The sequence below is a fragment of the Carcharhinus amblyrhynchos genome, chromosome 35, assembly GCF_965287045.1.
Source record: "Carcharhinus amblyrhynchos chromosome 35, sCarAmb.v2.hapA, whole genome shotgun sequence".
NCBI classification, from domain to species: Eukaryota; Metazoa; Chordata; class Chondrichthyes; order Carcharhiniformes; family Carcharhinidae; genus Carcharhinus; species Carcharhinus amblyrhynchos.
The window spans coordinates 12,466,353-12,484,681 of record NC_137358.1 but is presented as its reverse complement, the minus strand read 5'-3'; the positions used below and the strand labels follow the sequence as shown (position 1 = coordinate 12,484,681).

Here is an 18,329-nt window from a genome sequence, read left to right as displayed (position 1 = left end):
GCCGAGACAGTGGGAAGTGTAAACAGAGTCAATGGATGGGAGGCTGGTTTGCTTGATGGACTGATTGGAACTATATTACTTCCTTCACTGTTGCTGGGTCAAAATATTGGAATTCTTCCCTAACAGCACATGGGTGTACCTACTCCTTATGGACTGCAGTGAGCAGTTCAAGTGGATTGCTCACTAATTACTTCTCGGGGGCAGTAAATACTGGGCTAGTCATGAAAATGCTGGACATCCCATGAAAGATTGAATCATAAAACCCTTACAGTGCAAAAGGAGGCAAGTTGGCCTATCGAGTCTGCACTGCCAACAATCGCGCAGGCTCTATCCCAGTAATGTCACGTATTTACCTTGCTAATCCCCCTGACATTAAGGAGCAATTTAGGAAGGCCAGTCCACCTAACCCGCACATCTTTGGGCTGGGAGAGGAAACCGGAGCACCCAGAAGAAACCCATGCAGTCATGGGGAGGATGTGTAGACTCTGCACAGAGTCACACAAGGCCAGAATTGAACTCGGGTCCCCAGCGCTGTGAAGCAGGCTAGCCACCATGCTGCCTAGTGTAGGAATATAATCTAAAATAGAGAATAATAAGAATAGAGAATATAATAAATCTTGTGTATTTGCCATTTGGACCACGCAAGTCAAACATGCAGTTATGAGCTGAAGGGCATGTTGACTGGGTTACTTAACCTATTTTTCCTAAGATTTGTATCGGAACAAACCTTGTAGCTTACAACGTTCCACACCAGTGCTGTTAAAGTGACAGTTCCAGTGAAGGATCAGAATGCACCTTTGGCCTGTTATAATTCTGAATACTGAGCAGACAGTAGATATAAGCCCCACGTTTTATTCTGAAAACAAATCGAGACGTGCTTTCGTTAGATTGCTCTGCAGGAAAAAAAATTCCTGCAGTCTTTATTGCCGTTCATCAGAGATTTGCCCCATATCTGGCTCTCCCATTAGGTAATAACCTCATCGATGTCTTCCATTGAAACCTTTTATTCTTTCTCTTACAGTTCCAGTCTTTTAGTCAGTACCGCTGCAAAACAGCCAAGAAGACAGAGGAGGAGATTGAATTCCTGCGGTCAAATCCTAAAATCTGGAATGTTCACAGTGTCCTCAATGTCCTGCATTCGCTAGTTGACAAATCCAACATCAACCGGCAACTGGAGGTCTACACTAGTGGAGGTAAGTGCGGATGGTCCTGTGCTGCGAAAACTTGGTTTTCTTTTGTTCTGTTTCTTTGTTGATATTCTGGTTGCCTCGCAGCTCATGCTGCTCTGCTTCTGCCTTCATTCCTGACCCACTGCTAGGCTCACACAGGAGCCTTGGGTTGTGTCCCCCCACTGAAGCTGATCAGTGCAGGGGTTCCTCCAAGTTCAGTAGCTACCTTGCACTGACCAGCTTCTGCCACTAGATGGAGGCTGGCCAGCCTAAATTCCAAAAATATTGTTATGTGAGTGTAAAGTTAGTTTATTGATGTCACAAGCAAGGCTTACATTAACACTGCAATGAAGCTACTGTGAAATTCCCTTAGTCACCACACTTTGGCGCATGTTCGGGTCAATGCACCCTAACCAGCACGTCTGTCAGACTGTGGGAGGAAATCGGAGCACCCGGAGGAAACTCACGTAGACGCGGGGAGATCGTGCTCCACACAGTCAGTGACCCAAGCCAGGAATTGAACGTGGATCCCTGGCGCAGTGAGCCAGCAGTGCTAACCACTGTGCCGCCCTCCCCCCGCCCCATGTCTTGTTAACATTTTACATATTTTGTTTATATATAGTGATGCATTTAATTTTGAAAGGTTATTTTCAATTTGGAATACACAGTGCTGCCCACATGTGGTTCAGAATTTCAGAGAATTTTAGAATCCCTACAGTGCAGAAGGAGGCCATTTGACCCATCGAGCCTGCACAGATGACAATCCCATCTGGGTCCTGTCCCCATAACCCCATGTATTTATCTTGATAGGGGGTATCTGACCCTAAGGGACAATTTCCCATGGCCAATCAACCTAACCCGCACATCTTTGGAGTGCGGGAGGAAACCGGAGCAAACGGGGCGAAGGTGCAAACCATGCATGCAGTCAGCTGAGGCTGGAATTGAACCTGTGTCCCTGGTGTTGTGAAGCAGCCAGTGCTAACCATTGTGCCACCCATCCAAAGGTGCTGAAGCAGCTAGCTCTCTCCCGAACCAAAATGTTGCTTTAACGTTACTCAACATTAGTTAAATGTTACTTCAAATCGATCGCCCTCAGACAGCTACATTTACTCATGCGCTGACATCTTCTACTGTTCATCTGTTTACAGGGGACCCTGAAAGTGTCGCCGGGGAGTACGGACGTCACTCCCTATACAAAATGCTGGGATATTTCAGCTTGGTAGGACTGCTGCGTCTCCATTCACTCCTTGGAGATTACTACCAGGCCATTAAAGTGCTTGAGAACATTGAACTCAATAAAAAGGTGCGTCCCATTGTCACACACGTTTTTGTGCTTCTGAACTGAGATTAATTATCCTGCCAATTTCAACCAGCAGTTAGTCTCTCATTCTGCAGTTAATTTTACAGTGGGTGATGAGTGATGTGGTTCCATTGCAAGAGAAATTGTTCAACATACCATTCAGTGGAAATAAAGATATTTATGAGCCGAATATAACACTGGGGTCTGCCATTCTTTTTAAATCTATGTAATAAGCCAGAACCTAACGATGTTTTAATTCAATGAGAAAGAGAAAAGGAATGTATATGTCAGGTAATGCGGGAGTTTTCTTTGTTCAAGATGCACAATTTTCTGGAGCTGGATTTAGAGTAACTTCAAAGCCCTCTGAACATCTGCAAGTGCTATTAAGTGTCATGTTTGCAGAGAATTATATTGTAATTTCCATGTGGGCTATCCATCTGGGCATATACCTGGCCTCAATCCTGCTCCATCTTGTAGACAGGGTTGAATTTGGAAACTCGCTCTGTAAAAATATTTGGGGGAGCAGCGATTCTTGTCATGCCAGCTTTGTGACATCTCCTGAAACTTTGGTCTTACCCGCTCTTCTTTTGAGTGAAGCATTTTCCGTTCCCATACATAAAGGCCAGGAAACCCTGGCTTATGCCCCAGGGAAGGCCTTGCTGATTGAGCTGAGTCATGGTTGGGAGCGTGAGCATTGCCGTCAGGCAATGGGTGGTAGGGTGGCACAGTGGTTAGAACTGCTGCCTTGCAGCGCCTGGGACTCAAGTTCAATTCCAGCCTCAGGCCACTGTCTGTGTGGAGTTCGCACATTCTCCCCATGTCTGCATGGGTTTCCTCCAGGTGGTCCAATTTTCTCCCACAGTCCAAAGATGTGCAGATTAGGTTGATTGGCCATGCTGAATTGCCCCTTAGTGCCCAAAGATGTGCATGTTAGGTGGGCTGTGCATGCTAAATTGCCCCTTAGTTTCCAAAAATGTGCACATTAGGTGGATTGGCCATGTTAAATTGACCCTTAGTATCAGGGAGACTAGCAGGGTAAATATGTGGAGTTACGGGAGTAGAGCCTGGGTGGGACTATGGTCGGTGTGGACTCAATGGACCGAATGGCCTCCTTCTGTATTGTATGAATTCTATGAGTTTGTTCCCAGAGAGAGAGAGCAATTCATAAGAACATAAGAAATAGCAGGAGTAGGCCATCTAGCCCTTCGAGCCTGCCCCGCCACTCAATAAGATCATGGCTGATCTGAAGTGGCTCAGTTCCACTTTCCCGCTTTCTCCCCATAACCCTTAATCCCCTTTGCCTACCAAAAACCTATCTAGCCGCGTCTTAAATATATTTAGCGAGGTAGCCTCCGCCACTTCAACGGGCAGAGAATTCCAGAGATTCACCACCCTTTGAGTGAAGAAGTTCCTCCTCAACTCTGTTCTAAACTGCCCCCCGCTTATCTTGAGACTGAGCCCTCTAGTCCTGCTGTCGTTTCTGAATTCCAAGAGCTCTGCTTCCTGATTACTGGGCAGTGACTCCTGTGCAGATACTGGTTGAGATCAGGCTGGGGCCTTTTAAGGTTAATCATCGTCAAAGCTCATGATGGTCCGAATGGCCTCCTCCTACAAATAATGACCACTTGAAAATGCCTCTGGGACCTCAGCAGATGAGAAGGCAGAGAAACGATGAGAGTGGGATGTAGAATCACCTGCTCTTGGTTAACTTGCAGCTTTTAACAGAGTAATCGATGCTCAGAGCTGTAGGTAATAAATTAAAATAGCTTTTAAAATGAAAAGTGAGGCTGTGAGTTAAATGCATTTGTTTACCCGTTCAGATATTGCCTTTCCAAGTTAGTCCCAGTATTGAATTGCAAGCTGAACCGCGAGTTGTCCCCGAGTTCCTGTTTTCTCCCTAAACGTTGGTTCACCTCCACTAGTGGGGGAGACAATAGAACGAGGCTCAAATATTTCTCTAATAAATTTCGCAACCTCTGATGTACTGCCAGCTCCTGGCACAACTCTCTCTTACTAATGACAGCCTTAATCCTTAATGCTAATGAGGAATTAGTCTGCCGCACGCATGGTGAACTTGTAACAATTTGGCAGCATCTGTAAGGGGAGAAAAGAGCTGATGTTTCGAGCCTAGATGATCCTTTGCCAGTTGTGACAAAGTCACCTGGACTCAGCATCAGCTCTCCTCTCTCCTCACAGACGCTACCAGACCTGCTGAGATTTTTCCAGCATTTTCACTTTTAGTTTCAGATTCCAGCATCTACAGTAATTTGCTTTTATTAGTTGTAACAATCACAGTGCTCAGGTAACCAGGAAGGAAAATTGTTTTACCCAAATCATCTGCTGTCCCCTCATCACCCGAATCTAGGACGAGTGTTACACCACAGTAATTCAGTCTGGACATCCTGTTGACACAGTGGTTAGCACTGCTGCCTCACAGTGCCAAGGACCCTGGTTCAATTTCAGCCTTGGGTCACTGTCTGTGTGGAGTTTGCATGTTTTCTCCGTGTCTGTGTGGATTTCCTCCAGGTGCTCCAGTTTCCTCCAAAGATGTGTGGGTTAGGTGGATTGGCTATGCTAAATTGACCCTAGTGTCAGGGGAATTAGCAGGGTAAATATATGGGGTTATGGGAGTAGGGCCTGGGTGGGATTGCGATTGGTGCAGCTTTGATGGGCCAAATGATTTCTTCCTACACTGTAGGGATGTTTTGGAGATATTTAGCTCAAATCTACTTGTCTTCTAGTTATGGTGGAAACATGATGTTAGGAGCTGCGTTCCTTCATTAAACCAGTTTGTGTTTGATTCCATTGCAGAGTATGTACTCCCGAGTGCCAGAGTGCCAAGTTACAACTTATTATTACGTGGGCTTTGCCTACCTGATGATGCGTCGGTACCAAGATTCGATCCGTGTGTTCGCCAACATATTGCTCTATATTCAGAGAACCAAGAACATGTTCCAGCGTTCAACTTACAAATATGAGATGGTAAACCTAAGAAAGAAAGTTGTATATGATATTGCACATGTCTGCTGTATTTCCCCTCAGTTGTAGCTTGATCCAATTTTAGCACAAATAATGCTTCCTTTTGTTTATCTTCAAACTGCTGGATAATTTATATATTCCACAAGCCCCAAATACAAGGAATTAGCAAGAGCAGACAATGTTAACATTTTATTTTGGTTTTCTCGTCACCTTTCTTGGTCTTGCCAATTCTTCAATGCTTGACCCTCCTGCCTCGCCCAAATGGTCATTTTGTTGGAGTACTGAGATAGTGGCAATTGCAGCCAAACCTGTTCCTAACCCTGTGTCCATACTATGCACGTTAAAGTTGAGTTTCCAGCAGTGGCCACTGATTAGTGACTTAAGAGCAGAAGAAAGTCTTGCATTGTGCACGGTGGCACAGTGGTTAGAGAGGGGGAGTTATCCCTGATGTCCTGGGGCCATTACTTGTCCCTCCATCAACTTCACAAAAACAGATTTGCTGTTTGTGGGACCTTGCCACCTGGAAACTGTCTGTCACCTTCCCTGCATTGCAACAATGGCTACAATTAAAATATTCTTAATTGACCGTCAAGTACTTTGAAATGTCTAGAGTAGTGAATGCACGATATAAAATCATGGAATTCTGACAGTGCAGAAGAGGTGTCTTAAGTGACATCTTGACAAATACATGAATAGGATGGGAACGGAGGGATATGGTCCCTGGCAGGATAGGGGTTTTAGTTCAGGTGGGCAGCATGGTCGGTGCGGGCTTGGAGGGCCGAAGGGCCTGTTTGTGCTGTAATGTTCTTTGTTCTAAGAAGGCCATTTTGGCTCATTGAGCCTGCACTGACAACAATCCCGCCCAGGCCCTATCCCCGGCTATTTACCCTGACACTAAGGGGCAATTTTATGGCCATTTAACCTAATCTGCACATCTTTGGACTGTGGGTGGAAACAGAGCAACCAGAGGAAACTGTCATGCAGACGTGGGAAGAACGTGCAGACTCCGCGCAGTCACCCAAGGTCTGAATCGAACCTGGGTCCCAAGCGCTGTGAGACACTACTATGTTTCCTGCCTTACAGCAGTCGCCACAATAGTACATCATTGGTTGTCACGAGATGTGCTCTGGTTATGAAAGGCCCTGTATAAATGCAAGCCTATCTTTCTCTATATTTTGGAGATTGAATTTAAATTACAACTGAGCATTTTTTCTAGCTCAAACTGAATGAGTACATATTAGGTTTTCCAAACAATTGTGTGGGATTGTCCACAAATGCATTAGAATAATTACTAATAATATTAAAAACCTCGTTTACTTTCTTTCTTTCTCTACCCCCCCGCCCCTTTTTAAATCAATGTGTAGATAAACAAACAAAATGAGCAGATGCATAGTCTGTTGGCAATTGCCTTGACGCTGTACCCAATGAGGATTGATGAGAGCATCCACACTCAACTGCGAGAGAAGTATGGAGATAAAATGCTGCGGATGCAGAAAGGGTAGGTTCCTTCTCTGTCTCGTCCATCTATTTTTAACGTTGCAGTTATTCAGTAATGACGCATTGTCCACGTTAAAACACCAATGTGCATTTATATAGCACCCATAATGTAGTAAAACGTCCCAACATCCTTCCCAAGAACATTCTCTACGACAAATTTTGATCATGAACCATGTTGTCAGGAGATATTGGGGCAAGTGATCACAGGCTTGGGCAGTGAGGTGAGTTTGGATGCCGGGGGGAGTTCCTATGAGCTTTAGGCAGCTGAAGGGGTCAATGGTGGAGCACTGAACATCGGGATGGTGCATGAAGCAAGAATTGGAGGAGCACAGAGATCTCGGAGGATTGCAGGACTGGAGGAGGTTACGGAGTCGAGGTGATTTGAGACCACCTGGCAGAGCAGACTCAGTGGGCTGAATGGCCTACTTCTGCATCTTATGGAGATCATGAAGGGGTTTGATAACAGGCCTTAATGGGTTTGTGTTCTGTAGCTTCGTACACTTCCCTATTCAGTAGTTGCTTTCTAAAGTGATGTTTCTGTTGGAATAATTAGTGGCTGATTGGAAATGGGCAGTAAAGAACGGATTAATGGAAGCAATGTTAACCTCACTCAGGAACCCATCGGGCTTACAAGTGTCCTTTTGGGAAGAAAATCTGCCATCCTTACATGTGACTCCAGACCTACCTACATCTGTATTAACTTCTCTCTGAGCTGGCCTAGCAAGCCACTCAGTGCAAGGGCAATTAGACATTAGCTTAACATCTGTAACAGGGAAAATGTTCAAAACTGTTTATTAAAGACATTACAGCAGGGTATGTGGGGGGAAAAAATCAGGCTAGTCAAGTCAGCATAGTTTTGTAAAAAGGAAACTTTTACAAAGGAAACTTTGCTTAACCAATTCAGGTCTAGCTGCAAAGCATTTGGGATGTTCTATGGATATAAATGCTTGCCAGTATTAAGTTTTAAACTTCTATCACTATTCTTCAAATCAGTGCTGACAGAACCCGGATCCAAACTCACCCAAAGGTCTTAGCTGGAATTTTCCAGCTTTTCGCACAAGCGAGATTCTCTAGTCCAGCTGCAGTGAATGGAGATTTGGCTGAGCGTCATATTCTCTGTCCTCGCTTAGAATCCCTACAGTGCAGAACGAGGCCATTTGGCCCATCGAGACTGCACCGACCACAAGGTCCATCTCCCGTAACCTCACGTATTTACCCTGCTAATCACTCTGATACTGGGGTCCGTTTAGCACGGCCAATCCACCTAACCCGCACATCTTTAGACTGTGGGAGGAAACCGGAGCACCTGGAGGAAACCCATGCAGACACTAGGAGAACGTGCCAACTCCACACAAACAGTGATCCAAGTTGGGGATCGAACCCAGGTCCCTGGTGCTATGAGGCAGCAGTGCTCGCAGCGGTGGCAGGGCGTAAATGGCCATAACGTTCCAGCCCTTATCTCTAAACTAATGGTTTTAATCACCTGTTCAGCATATTCCACAGACCCCTCCCTACTCTGTTACCTCAGGCAGTAAGCCCCAGTCTTGTTATTACAGACCCATGTTCAGCTTCATGGGGGGCATGATGAGAATGGGACAGTGGTTAGCACTGCTGCCTCACAGCGCTAGGGACCTGGTTTGATTCCAGCCTCAGGTGTGGAGTTTGCAGGTTCTTCCCGTGTCTGCCTGGGTTTCCTCTGGGTGCTCTGGTTTCCTCCCACAGTCCAAAGATGTACAGATAAATGCAAAATACTGCAGATGCTGGAATCTGAAACAAAAACAGAAATCTACTGGAAAATCTTAGTAGGTCTGACAGCAGACCTGCTGAGATTTTCCAGCATTTTTCTGTTTTTGTACCAAAGATGTGCAGGTTAGGGGGATTGGCCATGCTAAATTGCCCCTTAGTGTCCAAAGGTGTGCAGGTCACATGGATTAGCTGTGTTCCGGTGAGGGCGAGGGCCTGGGTAAAATAATCTGTCAGAAAGTTGGCATAGACTGAATGGTCCAAATGGCCTCTTCTGCACTGTGGGGATTCTGATTCATCTTCCAGCTGTCTGTCCATTGACCCAGCCCTTCTGAAACTGAGAACCAGTAGGGACCCTGTGAAATAATAACAGGTTTTGAATTGACAGCTGAGACTTTTTTGTGTCCTTCCATTGTCAACATCTGTTTAGGAAGCTTAGATGTCTCTGGAATATTAACATTATTAGCTACCGTATCCCATTCTCTGAAATAGCAACTTCAGAACCAACCCCTGAGAAACTGCACTGGCTGTTAGTTTCCATTCTGATAGTGCCCCACATACCACCATCCCTTGCTTACCTTACCTACATCTTGTAAACCAGGCCATCGTATGGGATAGTCAACTGCTCTGGGGCTCTGGTCAGATTACATTTGGAGTATTATGAGCAATTTTGGTATCTTAAGGATGGATATGCTGGGTCCAGAGGAGGTTCACGAGAAATATCGCAGGGATGAAAAGCTTGATGTGTGAGGAGCATTTGAGGACTCTGGGTCTGTACTTCGTGGAATTTATACAGATGATGGGGAGGGTCTCATTGAAATTTACACAATACTGAAAGGCCTGGATAGAGTGGATGTGGGGAAGATGTTTCCATTAGTGGGACAGACTAGGATTCGAGGGCACAGAGTAAAGGGATGATTCTTTAGAACCGAAATGAGGAGGAATTTCTTCAGCCAGAGGGTGGTGAATCTGTGGAAGTCATTGCCGCAGAAGGCTGTGGAGGCCAGGTCATTAAGTGTATTTAAGACAGAGTTACCAAGTTTGGTAAAGGGATCAAAGATTACGGGAAAAGGTGGGAGAATGGGGTTGAGAAACTATCAGCCATGATTGAATGGCAGGGCAGACTCAGTGGGCCAAATTGCCTAATTCTGCCCCAATATCTTATAGTTTTCAGAAGTTAAGGCTATGTGACTAGCTTTTCTGTATTGCCTCTGTAATAAGATCAGAAACCCCTGCATCAGGTATTTATCCACCTTTTCTCCTAAAAATGCAGTAAACTCAAGTTGAATTTGGTACCTTCTCCATTGCAGAAAGAATTAAGTACTGGTGTCGCAACATTACCACCTACTGGTGTCATAACGCAAGTCACAATGATAATTTCAGAGCTGATTGTTTCAGAGCAAGTCATCTGAGGTTACATTTTAAACTGTTCTCGATGTATAAATAGAATCACTTTTAGTTCTTAAACATTTTGCACTGAAAACAACCCTGGATTGGTTAGTAACTTGAAGCCTATTACTCTCGCGGGCAGCACAGTGGTTAGTACTGCTGCTTCGCAGCTCCAGGGACCTGCGTTTGATTCCACCCTTGGGTGACTGTGTGGAGTTTGCACATTCTCCCTGTGTCTGTGTGGGTTTTCTCTGGGTGTTCTGGTCCACAGGCCAAAGATGTGTGGGTTAGGTGGATTGGCCATGCAAAATTGCCCCTTAGTGTTCAAAAATGTGCTGGTTGGATGGATTAGCCATGGTAAATGTGTGAGCTTACAGGGATAGGGCGTGAGAGAGGGTCTAGGTAAGATGTCAAGTTGGTGCAGACATAATGGGCCGAATGGCCTCTTCTGCACTGTAGAGATTCTGTAATTCTATGACTTTCCTACTTGTAAGCATGTAGACAAATAGGGTGAGAAATTAGTCTGCTAGGTACAGGATCAGTCCCAGTTCTAGAATGGGTTGCCCTTGTTTTATATTACCATAGCACTTGTGGCTTCCCTAGGTCAGTAGGGAAAGGAGATTTTTAAAGTTTATTATTGTTACAAGTCGGCTTCCACTAACACTGCAATGCAGTTACTGTGAAAATTCTGGCCACATTCCAGTGCCTGTTTGGGTACACTGAGGGAGAACTTTGTATGACCAATCCACCTAACTGAGAGAGGAAACCAGAGCACCCAGAGGAAACCCACACAGACACAGGGAGAATGTGCAGACTCCACACAGACAGTGACCCAAGCCAGGAATCGAACCCAGGTCCCTGGCGCTGTAAGGCAGCAGTGCTAACCACTGTGCCATTGTGCTGCGAGATATTTTAGTAGATTCCCGCAAGTCCCTATCATAATATTCTTTATACTGAGACGTGGCTGCTATTATTGGAACACTGAAGCAACACCAGAGCCAGCAGGTATTTATCTGGTATTAAAAATGCGGTAAAAATTTGCACGTTGGACTTTCTCCTTGGTTTGCTGTGCTTTTGCAATGGATTGCTTTTTGATAACAGCCTCCCAGTTTGTATTCTTTTCCCTCATGCCTATAACTGCTCTTTCCTTCCGTCCTGACAGAGAGATGCAGATATTTGAGGAGCTGTTCAGTTTTGCTTGTCCCAAGTTCCTCTCACCGGTGGTGCCAAATTACGACTCAGTCCATCCCAACTACCACAAGGAGCCCTTCCTACAACAGCTGAAAGTGTTTATGGATGAGGTTCAGCAACAGTCTGTACTGTCTACCATACGCAGGTACATCAACTCAGAATGCAACAATGGGTCAGATGGCTATAGAGGCACGTGGGCCAAATGCGGGCAATTGGAACTAGCTTGGGGGTTTTTAAAAAAAGGCTGGCATGGACAAGTTGAAGGGCCTGTTTCCCTGCTGTAAACATCTGTGACTCGACTCGGTAACAGGAAACCCTGATGTCATTGCCATCTGTTAGTGCGATTGTGATAAAATAGGTGCAAGAACTCATGGCAAGTTACTTTAGGTTAAATTACCCCAGTGGAATGAAATTAGCAAGTAGCAAGGATGGGGCAGAATAAAAGTTGTTCAGTGAAATAGGTTTCCCCCTCTGTCATTCTCCCGATCCCTCTGCGTGTTCCCCCCCCCACCCACTCCCTCTGCGTCCCACTCCTCCCGCCTGCTCCCTGTGTGTGTGTGTCCCGCCCGCTCTCTCCCTCCTAAAGGGTTTACTTAATAACCGTCTGAAGATGTATTGCAGCCAGTTTTGAGGCCAATAGCAGTTTGTGCCTCTCACTCTTGCTTGATGATTTCTGGTTGGTTTCTCTCCCTTTCCAGTTTCCTGAAGTTGTACACCACAATGCCTGTGGTCAAGCTGGCTGGATTTCTCGACATGACAGAGCAGGAGTTCCGAATCAACCTCTTGGTCTTCAAGCACAAGATGAAGAACCTTGTGTGGACAAGTGGGATCTCGGCCCTGGATGGCGAGTTTCAGTCTGCTTCTGAGGTAGACTTCTACATCGATAAGGTGAGTTTTATCCGTGAAAGGGCACCTCCCTCTCTTCATATTCTACCAGTTTCACGTCACTTACTCCACACGTCCCTGATGGCCATCCACTACTTGACACAGGTAAATTTCCCACATGGTGTTCAGTAACTCCCATGACCCATTCAACAGCTCTCCCCATCCTGCTCACAATCTCTCCCCACTCCCCCTTCCCCACAACAGCAACCCTCTCCCATTCTCTGGGTTACATCACTTATTAAACATTGGAATGTGGTTGGTGGGGGGGTGGTGGGATGGGTAACCTTGGGTTCAAGGCCAATTGTACCGCATTCACAGAACAAGCTGGGAATTGAACCTGAGCCTTTGGGGTGTGCACAGTAAGAGCACCTGAGCTTGCCTTTCCCAATAGAAACATTTGGATTTCTGGTTGCTTTCAGGACATGATCCACATCGCAGACACCAAAGTGGCCCGGCGATACGGTGACTTCTTCATTAGGCAGATTCACAAATTTGAAGAGGTGAGTCTGAGTGTTTTATCCTTCACTTCATTAAGTTCCTCCTAGACAAGGTAATGACACCGTGGAACGTGAAGTGACCTGTGCTTCTCAATCTCTGACTTTTACCACAAGGCGAAATTCACTGAACTGTTTCATATGGAGGTTCAAAATGGTAAGTGGAGACTGACTCTCACTGTCTCTTGTCTGGTTGCAGTTCTGCAGGATTGTTAGTGTTCGATGCAATGCCACACAGCAGACTTGTGAGAAAAGTCATTGATCATGGAATAAAAGGGACAATAGCAATGATACAAAATTAGCAGAGTAACAGGAAACAGAGAGAAATGGTCAATAGGTATTTTTCGGGTTACAGGAAGTTTGCTATGATGTTCTCCAGGTCCAGTGTTGAGACCCTTTTTTAAAATTTTGAGTTATATCAAATGGGAGTTGAAATATTATCGTCGCCAAGCCTACCATAGGTAACATATATCGAAGTGTCGTGACAATAAAGCGTTGGTAATGTGGTAAAGATTCTTCACTGATACAGAATGGTAGCGGTTATTTATCTTTATTCTGGGGAATTTCTGGTGTCCAGCAATGCTGGAGATTGATGAACCTAACCAGATATAGTGTAATAATGTAGAACATAGAACACTACAGTACAAACAGGCCCTTCGGCCCACGAGTTGCGCCGATCACATCAACACCTACCAATCCATAGACCTATCTATAACCCCCAATCCCACTAAATCTCTGGTGAATCTCTGGAATTCTCTGCCCGTTGAAGTGGTGGAGGCTGCCTCGCTAAATATTTTTAAGAAGCGGGTTGATGGGTTCTTGATAAGAGAGGGGATTAAGGGTTATGGGGAGAGGGCGGGAAAGTGGAACTGAGCCACAACAGATCAGCCATGATCTTATTGAATGGCGGGGCAGGCTCGAAGGGCTAGATGGCCTACTCCTGCTCCTATTTCTTATGTTCTTATGTTCTTATATGTAAATCCCATATACTCATCCAGAAGTCTTTTAAAAGACCCCAGCGAGTTCGCCTCCACCACCACTGACGGCAGCCGATTCCATTCACTCACCACCCTCTGAGTGAAAAACTTACCCCTAACATCACTTCTGTACTTGCCTCCTCGCACCTTAAATCTGTGTCATCTCGTAGCGACCATTTCAACCCGGGGAAATAGCCTCTGAGAATCCACCCTATCTATTCCTCTCAACATTTTATAAACCTCTATCAGGTCGCCTCTCAACCTTCATCTCTCCAGGGAGAAGAGTCCCAGCTCCCTCAACCTATCTTCATAAGGCATGCCTCCCAATCCAGGCAACATCCTTGTAAATCTCCTGTGTACCCTTTCAATAGCTTCTACGTCCTTCCTATAGTGAGGCGACCAGAACTGCGCACAGGACTCCAAGTGAGGCCTGACAAGGGTCTTATAAAGTTGCAGCATTACCTCCCGACTCCTAAACTCAATCCCTCGATTAATGAAGGCCAGTACACCATACGCCTTCTTGACCACATCCTCCACCTGTGAGGCCGATTTAAGAGTCCTGTGGACCCGGACCCCAAGATCCTTCTGCTGTTCAACACTACTAAGACTCCTGCCCATGATAGTGTACTCGTTCATCCCGTTGGTCCTGCCAATATGTCTCCCTCTTGGAAGGAGCTCCTTTCACCGTACCATATGAAATTGTTCTATTTCCCTAACGTTGTGATCTTTTGATGGAGTTTCCCATTTGGGCCTCCTTGTGTACAATGGAATTGCATCCATTGGACTTTGGTTGAGATGAGGAGGAACTACTTCTCGCAGAGGGTGGTGAATTTGTGGAACTTGCTGCCCCCAAGCGCGGTGGAGCCTGAATCATTAAATGGTTTCAAGAAGGAGATAAATATATTTCCAATTTTTAAAAAAGGGGATAGGGTGGGGGTGGGTGGGTGGGGGGGGTTGGTGGGTGGATGGGGGGGGTGTGCGGCGGCTGGTGCAGAAGGACTCGGACAGGTTAGGAGAGTGGGGAAAGAAGTGGAAGATGGAATAGGGAAAAGTATGAATTTATGCACTTTGAAAGGAGGAATGGAGGCTTAGACGATTTTCTAAATGGAGAAATGTTTAGGAAATCAGAAGTACAAAGCGACTTGGGAGTCCTTGTTCATGATTCCCTTAAGGTTAACATGCAGGTTCAGTTGGCAGTTAGGAAGGTGAATGCAATGTTAGCATTCATATCAAGAGGGCTAGAATACAAGAGCAGGGATGTACTTCTGAGGCTGTATAAGGCTCTGGTCAGACTCCATTTGGAGTATTGTGAGCAGTTTTGGGCTTCATATCTAAGGAACGATGTGTTGGCCTTGGAAAGGGTCCAGAGGAAGTTCACGAGTATGATCCCTAGAATGAAGAGCTTGTTGTATGAGGAACAGTTAAGGACTCTGGATCTGTACTTGTTGGGGTTTAGAAGGGTGAGGAGGGATTTTATTGAATTTATTGGATTTTACAGAATACGGTGAGGCCTGGGTAGAGTGAACATGGAGAGGATGTTTCCACTGGTAGAAAAAACAAGATGTGGGAGTGCCGGCGTTGGACTGGCGTAAACACAGTAAAAAGTCTGACAACACCAGGTTTTAGTCCAACCAATTTATTTGATAATACTCACAAGCTTTCGAGGGGACTGCCTCTTCGTCAGGTGAATGGAGAGTTCAGACAGAGCATATAAACTGTCTGTGCTTTATATGCTCTGTCTGAGGCCAGAACTCTCCATTCACCTGACGAAGAGGCAGTCCCCTCGAAAGCTTGAGTATTATCAAATAAATCGGTTGGACTAAAACCTGGTGTTGAAAAATCAAGAACCGGAGGGCACAACTTCAGGCTAAAGGGATGATGCTTTAAAACAGACGAGGAGGAATTTCTTCAGCCAGAAACTGGTGAATCTTTGGAACTCTTTGCTGCAGAAGGCTGTGGAGGCCAGGTCATTGAGTGTCTTTAAGACAGAGATAAGGGAATTGGGTTATAGGGAAAAGGCAAGAGAATGGGGATGTGAAAAATATCAGCCATGATTGAATGGTAGAGCAGATTCGATGGGCCAAATGGCCTAATTCTGCGCCTAAGTCTTACGGTCTGCGATAGAGATACAGAACAGCCCCCTTTGAACAGTAGACAAATAATATATTGTCCACTACAGAACACTCGCTGCTGTAAGATATACCAGGAGACCTGCTGGTGGCTGCCTTGCCTCGACAGGCCAAAACGTTTCACGCAAATTTATTTTTCTTTTGCAGCTCAACAGAAGCTTGAAGAAAATCAACCCCCGGTAAGGGAACATCTGCACCCACAGCAGTAAGTGGGTCAGCCAAGGAAGTTGCTGCTTCCCTAGAACACGGTGATGGATGATGTAACTAGGGCTTTTGATTTCTGAATGGCCAGGTACATCTCTTGTTTGCACGTGGCCCAGAGATCAAAAGCCCACCTCTCACACCTTGGTAGCAAAATAATTTGCCCTCTGCCCTGTTTATGATATATACATTCTTGGTGCGCCTCTTGCTCAGTATGAACAGATACGGGCAATTTGTAGTTGATGAAGTGATATTGAAGAGGAACATTTCTAGTCTTTTGAATGAATTGATACTGGAACAGTGAAGAAAACAAATTGCTCGGTTTTCAAGCTGTATGTATTCCAAAATAATAACTAGTTACTATTATAACAAATCCTTGGTGGTTGGTGAATTTGTAATTCAACTAACACCACACTGTACTCTCATCCCTCTGGTGTTCATGCGGACAATAGCAGATGTTACTGTCCATCTCTTAACTAAATTTCAACTGAATCTGCACCTAATGGACTGAGGTGTTAATGTCCAGTTCCTTTGGACAACTGGTCATGAGTGGATCCAACAGCTATCTCTACAAAACTTCTGCCTCTGTGACCTATCTATTGGTGATTTCATGTCCATTGGTTATCGAATATTAAATATCACACCAAGTCTTTCAATTAAAAAAATACTTGCTGTCTCTTGCCTTGTTGTCTTTTATTGAAGGATATTGTAAACAGCTTGAATATTGTGTGTAGCTGATTGGTTAGACTTGCATTTCCTTGATAATACCTAACAATGTTTGGATAAAAGAGAAACTAAAAGCATGAATTAATAAAAACACAACAGATCACGTGAATGCAACTTGCATTTGGAATATGTCTTGAGGGGCTGAGTATATCTGAAAAGATTGAAGAGTATTCTTAGCCCGTTGCTCATGAGTTTTTCCTCTGGATTTTTGCCTTTGGAAAAGATATAAATTCAGGCACTTCAAGCCCTCCACAGATACATTGCAAAATGGGGCAGGGCCTTTCTGCACTGTTGGCCCATAAAACTTGATGCCTACAGGAATGGGAAGTGGCTGTTTAATCTCGAATTTGTTCTGCAATTGAATGAGATCATGGCTGATCAGCGATCCAACTCCACAGATCTGTCGTCCCCCCCAACCACCACCACCACCGAATCCCTTAATATCTCTGGATAACAAAAATATAAATCTTGGATTTAAATGAACAGTTGATAGAGTATCAGTTGTGTTTTTTAGACTAGAATTAACATAACCCCCATGGAAAACAGGAGCAGAAGACTGAACAGACTGTTGAGCTTGAGCTGCCATTCACTGTACTCCTGCATCGGCCGTTCTTCGTTGCGAGGGAAACGTTAAAAGTTTATTTGTTAGTCACAAGTGGGCTTACATTAACACTGCAATGAAGTTACTGTGAAATTCCCCTAGTTGCCACACCCAGTGCCTGTTTGGGTCAATGCACCTAATCAGAACGTTTTTTGGACTGTGGGAGGAAACCCACGCAGACATGGGAGGAATGTGCAGACGCCGCACAGACAGTGATCCCAGGTTCCTGGTGCTGTGAGGGCAGCAGTGCTAACCACTGTACCACTCGGCTGCCCACGTGGAATGAAATGTTAAAGTGAGGGTGTTTTGCTGCAGTTGTACGAGATGTTGGTGTGACCACATCTAGAGTATGGTGTATAATTTTGGTCTTACTTTAAAAAAAGCATTAGAACCAGTTCAGGGAAGGCTCGCTTGACATTTGTAGGAAGGGGTCACCTTATGAGGAATAGTTGGACAGGGAGGGCTTGTATCCATTGGGGTTTAGAAGAATGAGAGATGATCTCATTGAAACATACAAGTTTCTGAGGAGCAAAAATAGCTCTGATGAAGGATCATCCAAACACTGGCTCTATTCTCTCAATACAGACGCTGTCAGACCTGCTGAGTTTCTCCAGCATTTTCTGTTGCAGATGCTAGCATCTGCAATATTTTGCCTTTAAGTTCCTAAGGGGATTTGACAGGGTGGATGATAAATGGATGTTTCCCACAGTGGAACATGCTACATCTAGAGGACACAGCTTAAAAATACACCAGCCTGACTTGGAACTATATCTCTGTGCCTTCATTGTCACTGGGTCAAAGTCTTGGTACTCCTTACACTACCAGATGAAATGCAGTGGGTCAAGAAGGTGGCTCGTCACCACCTTGAGGGCAATTAGGGATGGGCCACACATACTCACCCAAACTCCCCCTACCCTACCACAACCCATGAACGAAGACTGCGCTGGACAAAATCTACACCACCACAAATAGCCTTGAGACGAAACATCCCGACGCCTTGTTCATTATGGCAGGGGACATCAATCAGGCCAAGCTCAAGAGCATATGA

General features: G+C 45.2%; 1 protein-coding gene across 1 annotated transcript in view; it reads left to right on the top strand.

Moving 5' to 3' along the window:
- The window catches only part of eif3s6ip (eukaryotic translation initiation factor 3, subunit 6 interacting protein), a 39,233-nt gene extending 22,603 nt beyond the window's left edge, over window positions 1-16,630 (top strand). Inside the window, exons 8-15 of the mRNA XM_080217608.1 lie at window positions 1,022-1,193; window positions 2,318-2,472; window positions 5,281-5,451; window positions 6,813-6,946; window positions 11,240-11,413; window positions 11,967-12,156; window positions 12,573-12,653; window positions 15,901-16,630. Of these exons, the coding sequence (XP_080073734.1) occupies window positions 1,022-1,193; window positions 2,318-2,472; window positions 5,281-5,451; window positions 6,813-6,946; window positions 11,240-11,413; window positions 11,967-12,156; window positions 12,573-12,653; window positions 15,901-15,936 (1,113 nt within the window). The 3' untranslated portion in view covers window positions 15,937-16,630. The remainder of the gene's footprint in view (window positions 1-1,021; window positions 1,194-2,317; window positions 2,473-5,280; window positions 5,452-6,812; window positions 6,947-11,239; window positions 11,414-11,966; window positions 12,157-12,572; window positions 12,654-15,900) is intronic.
- The last annotated feature ends 1,699 nt before the right edge of the window (window positions 16,631-18,329 follow it).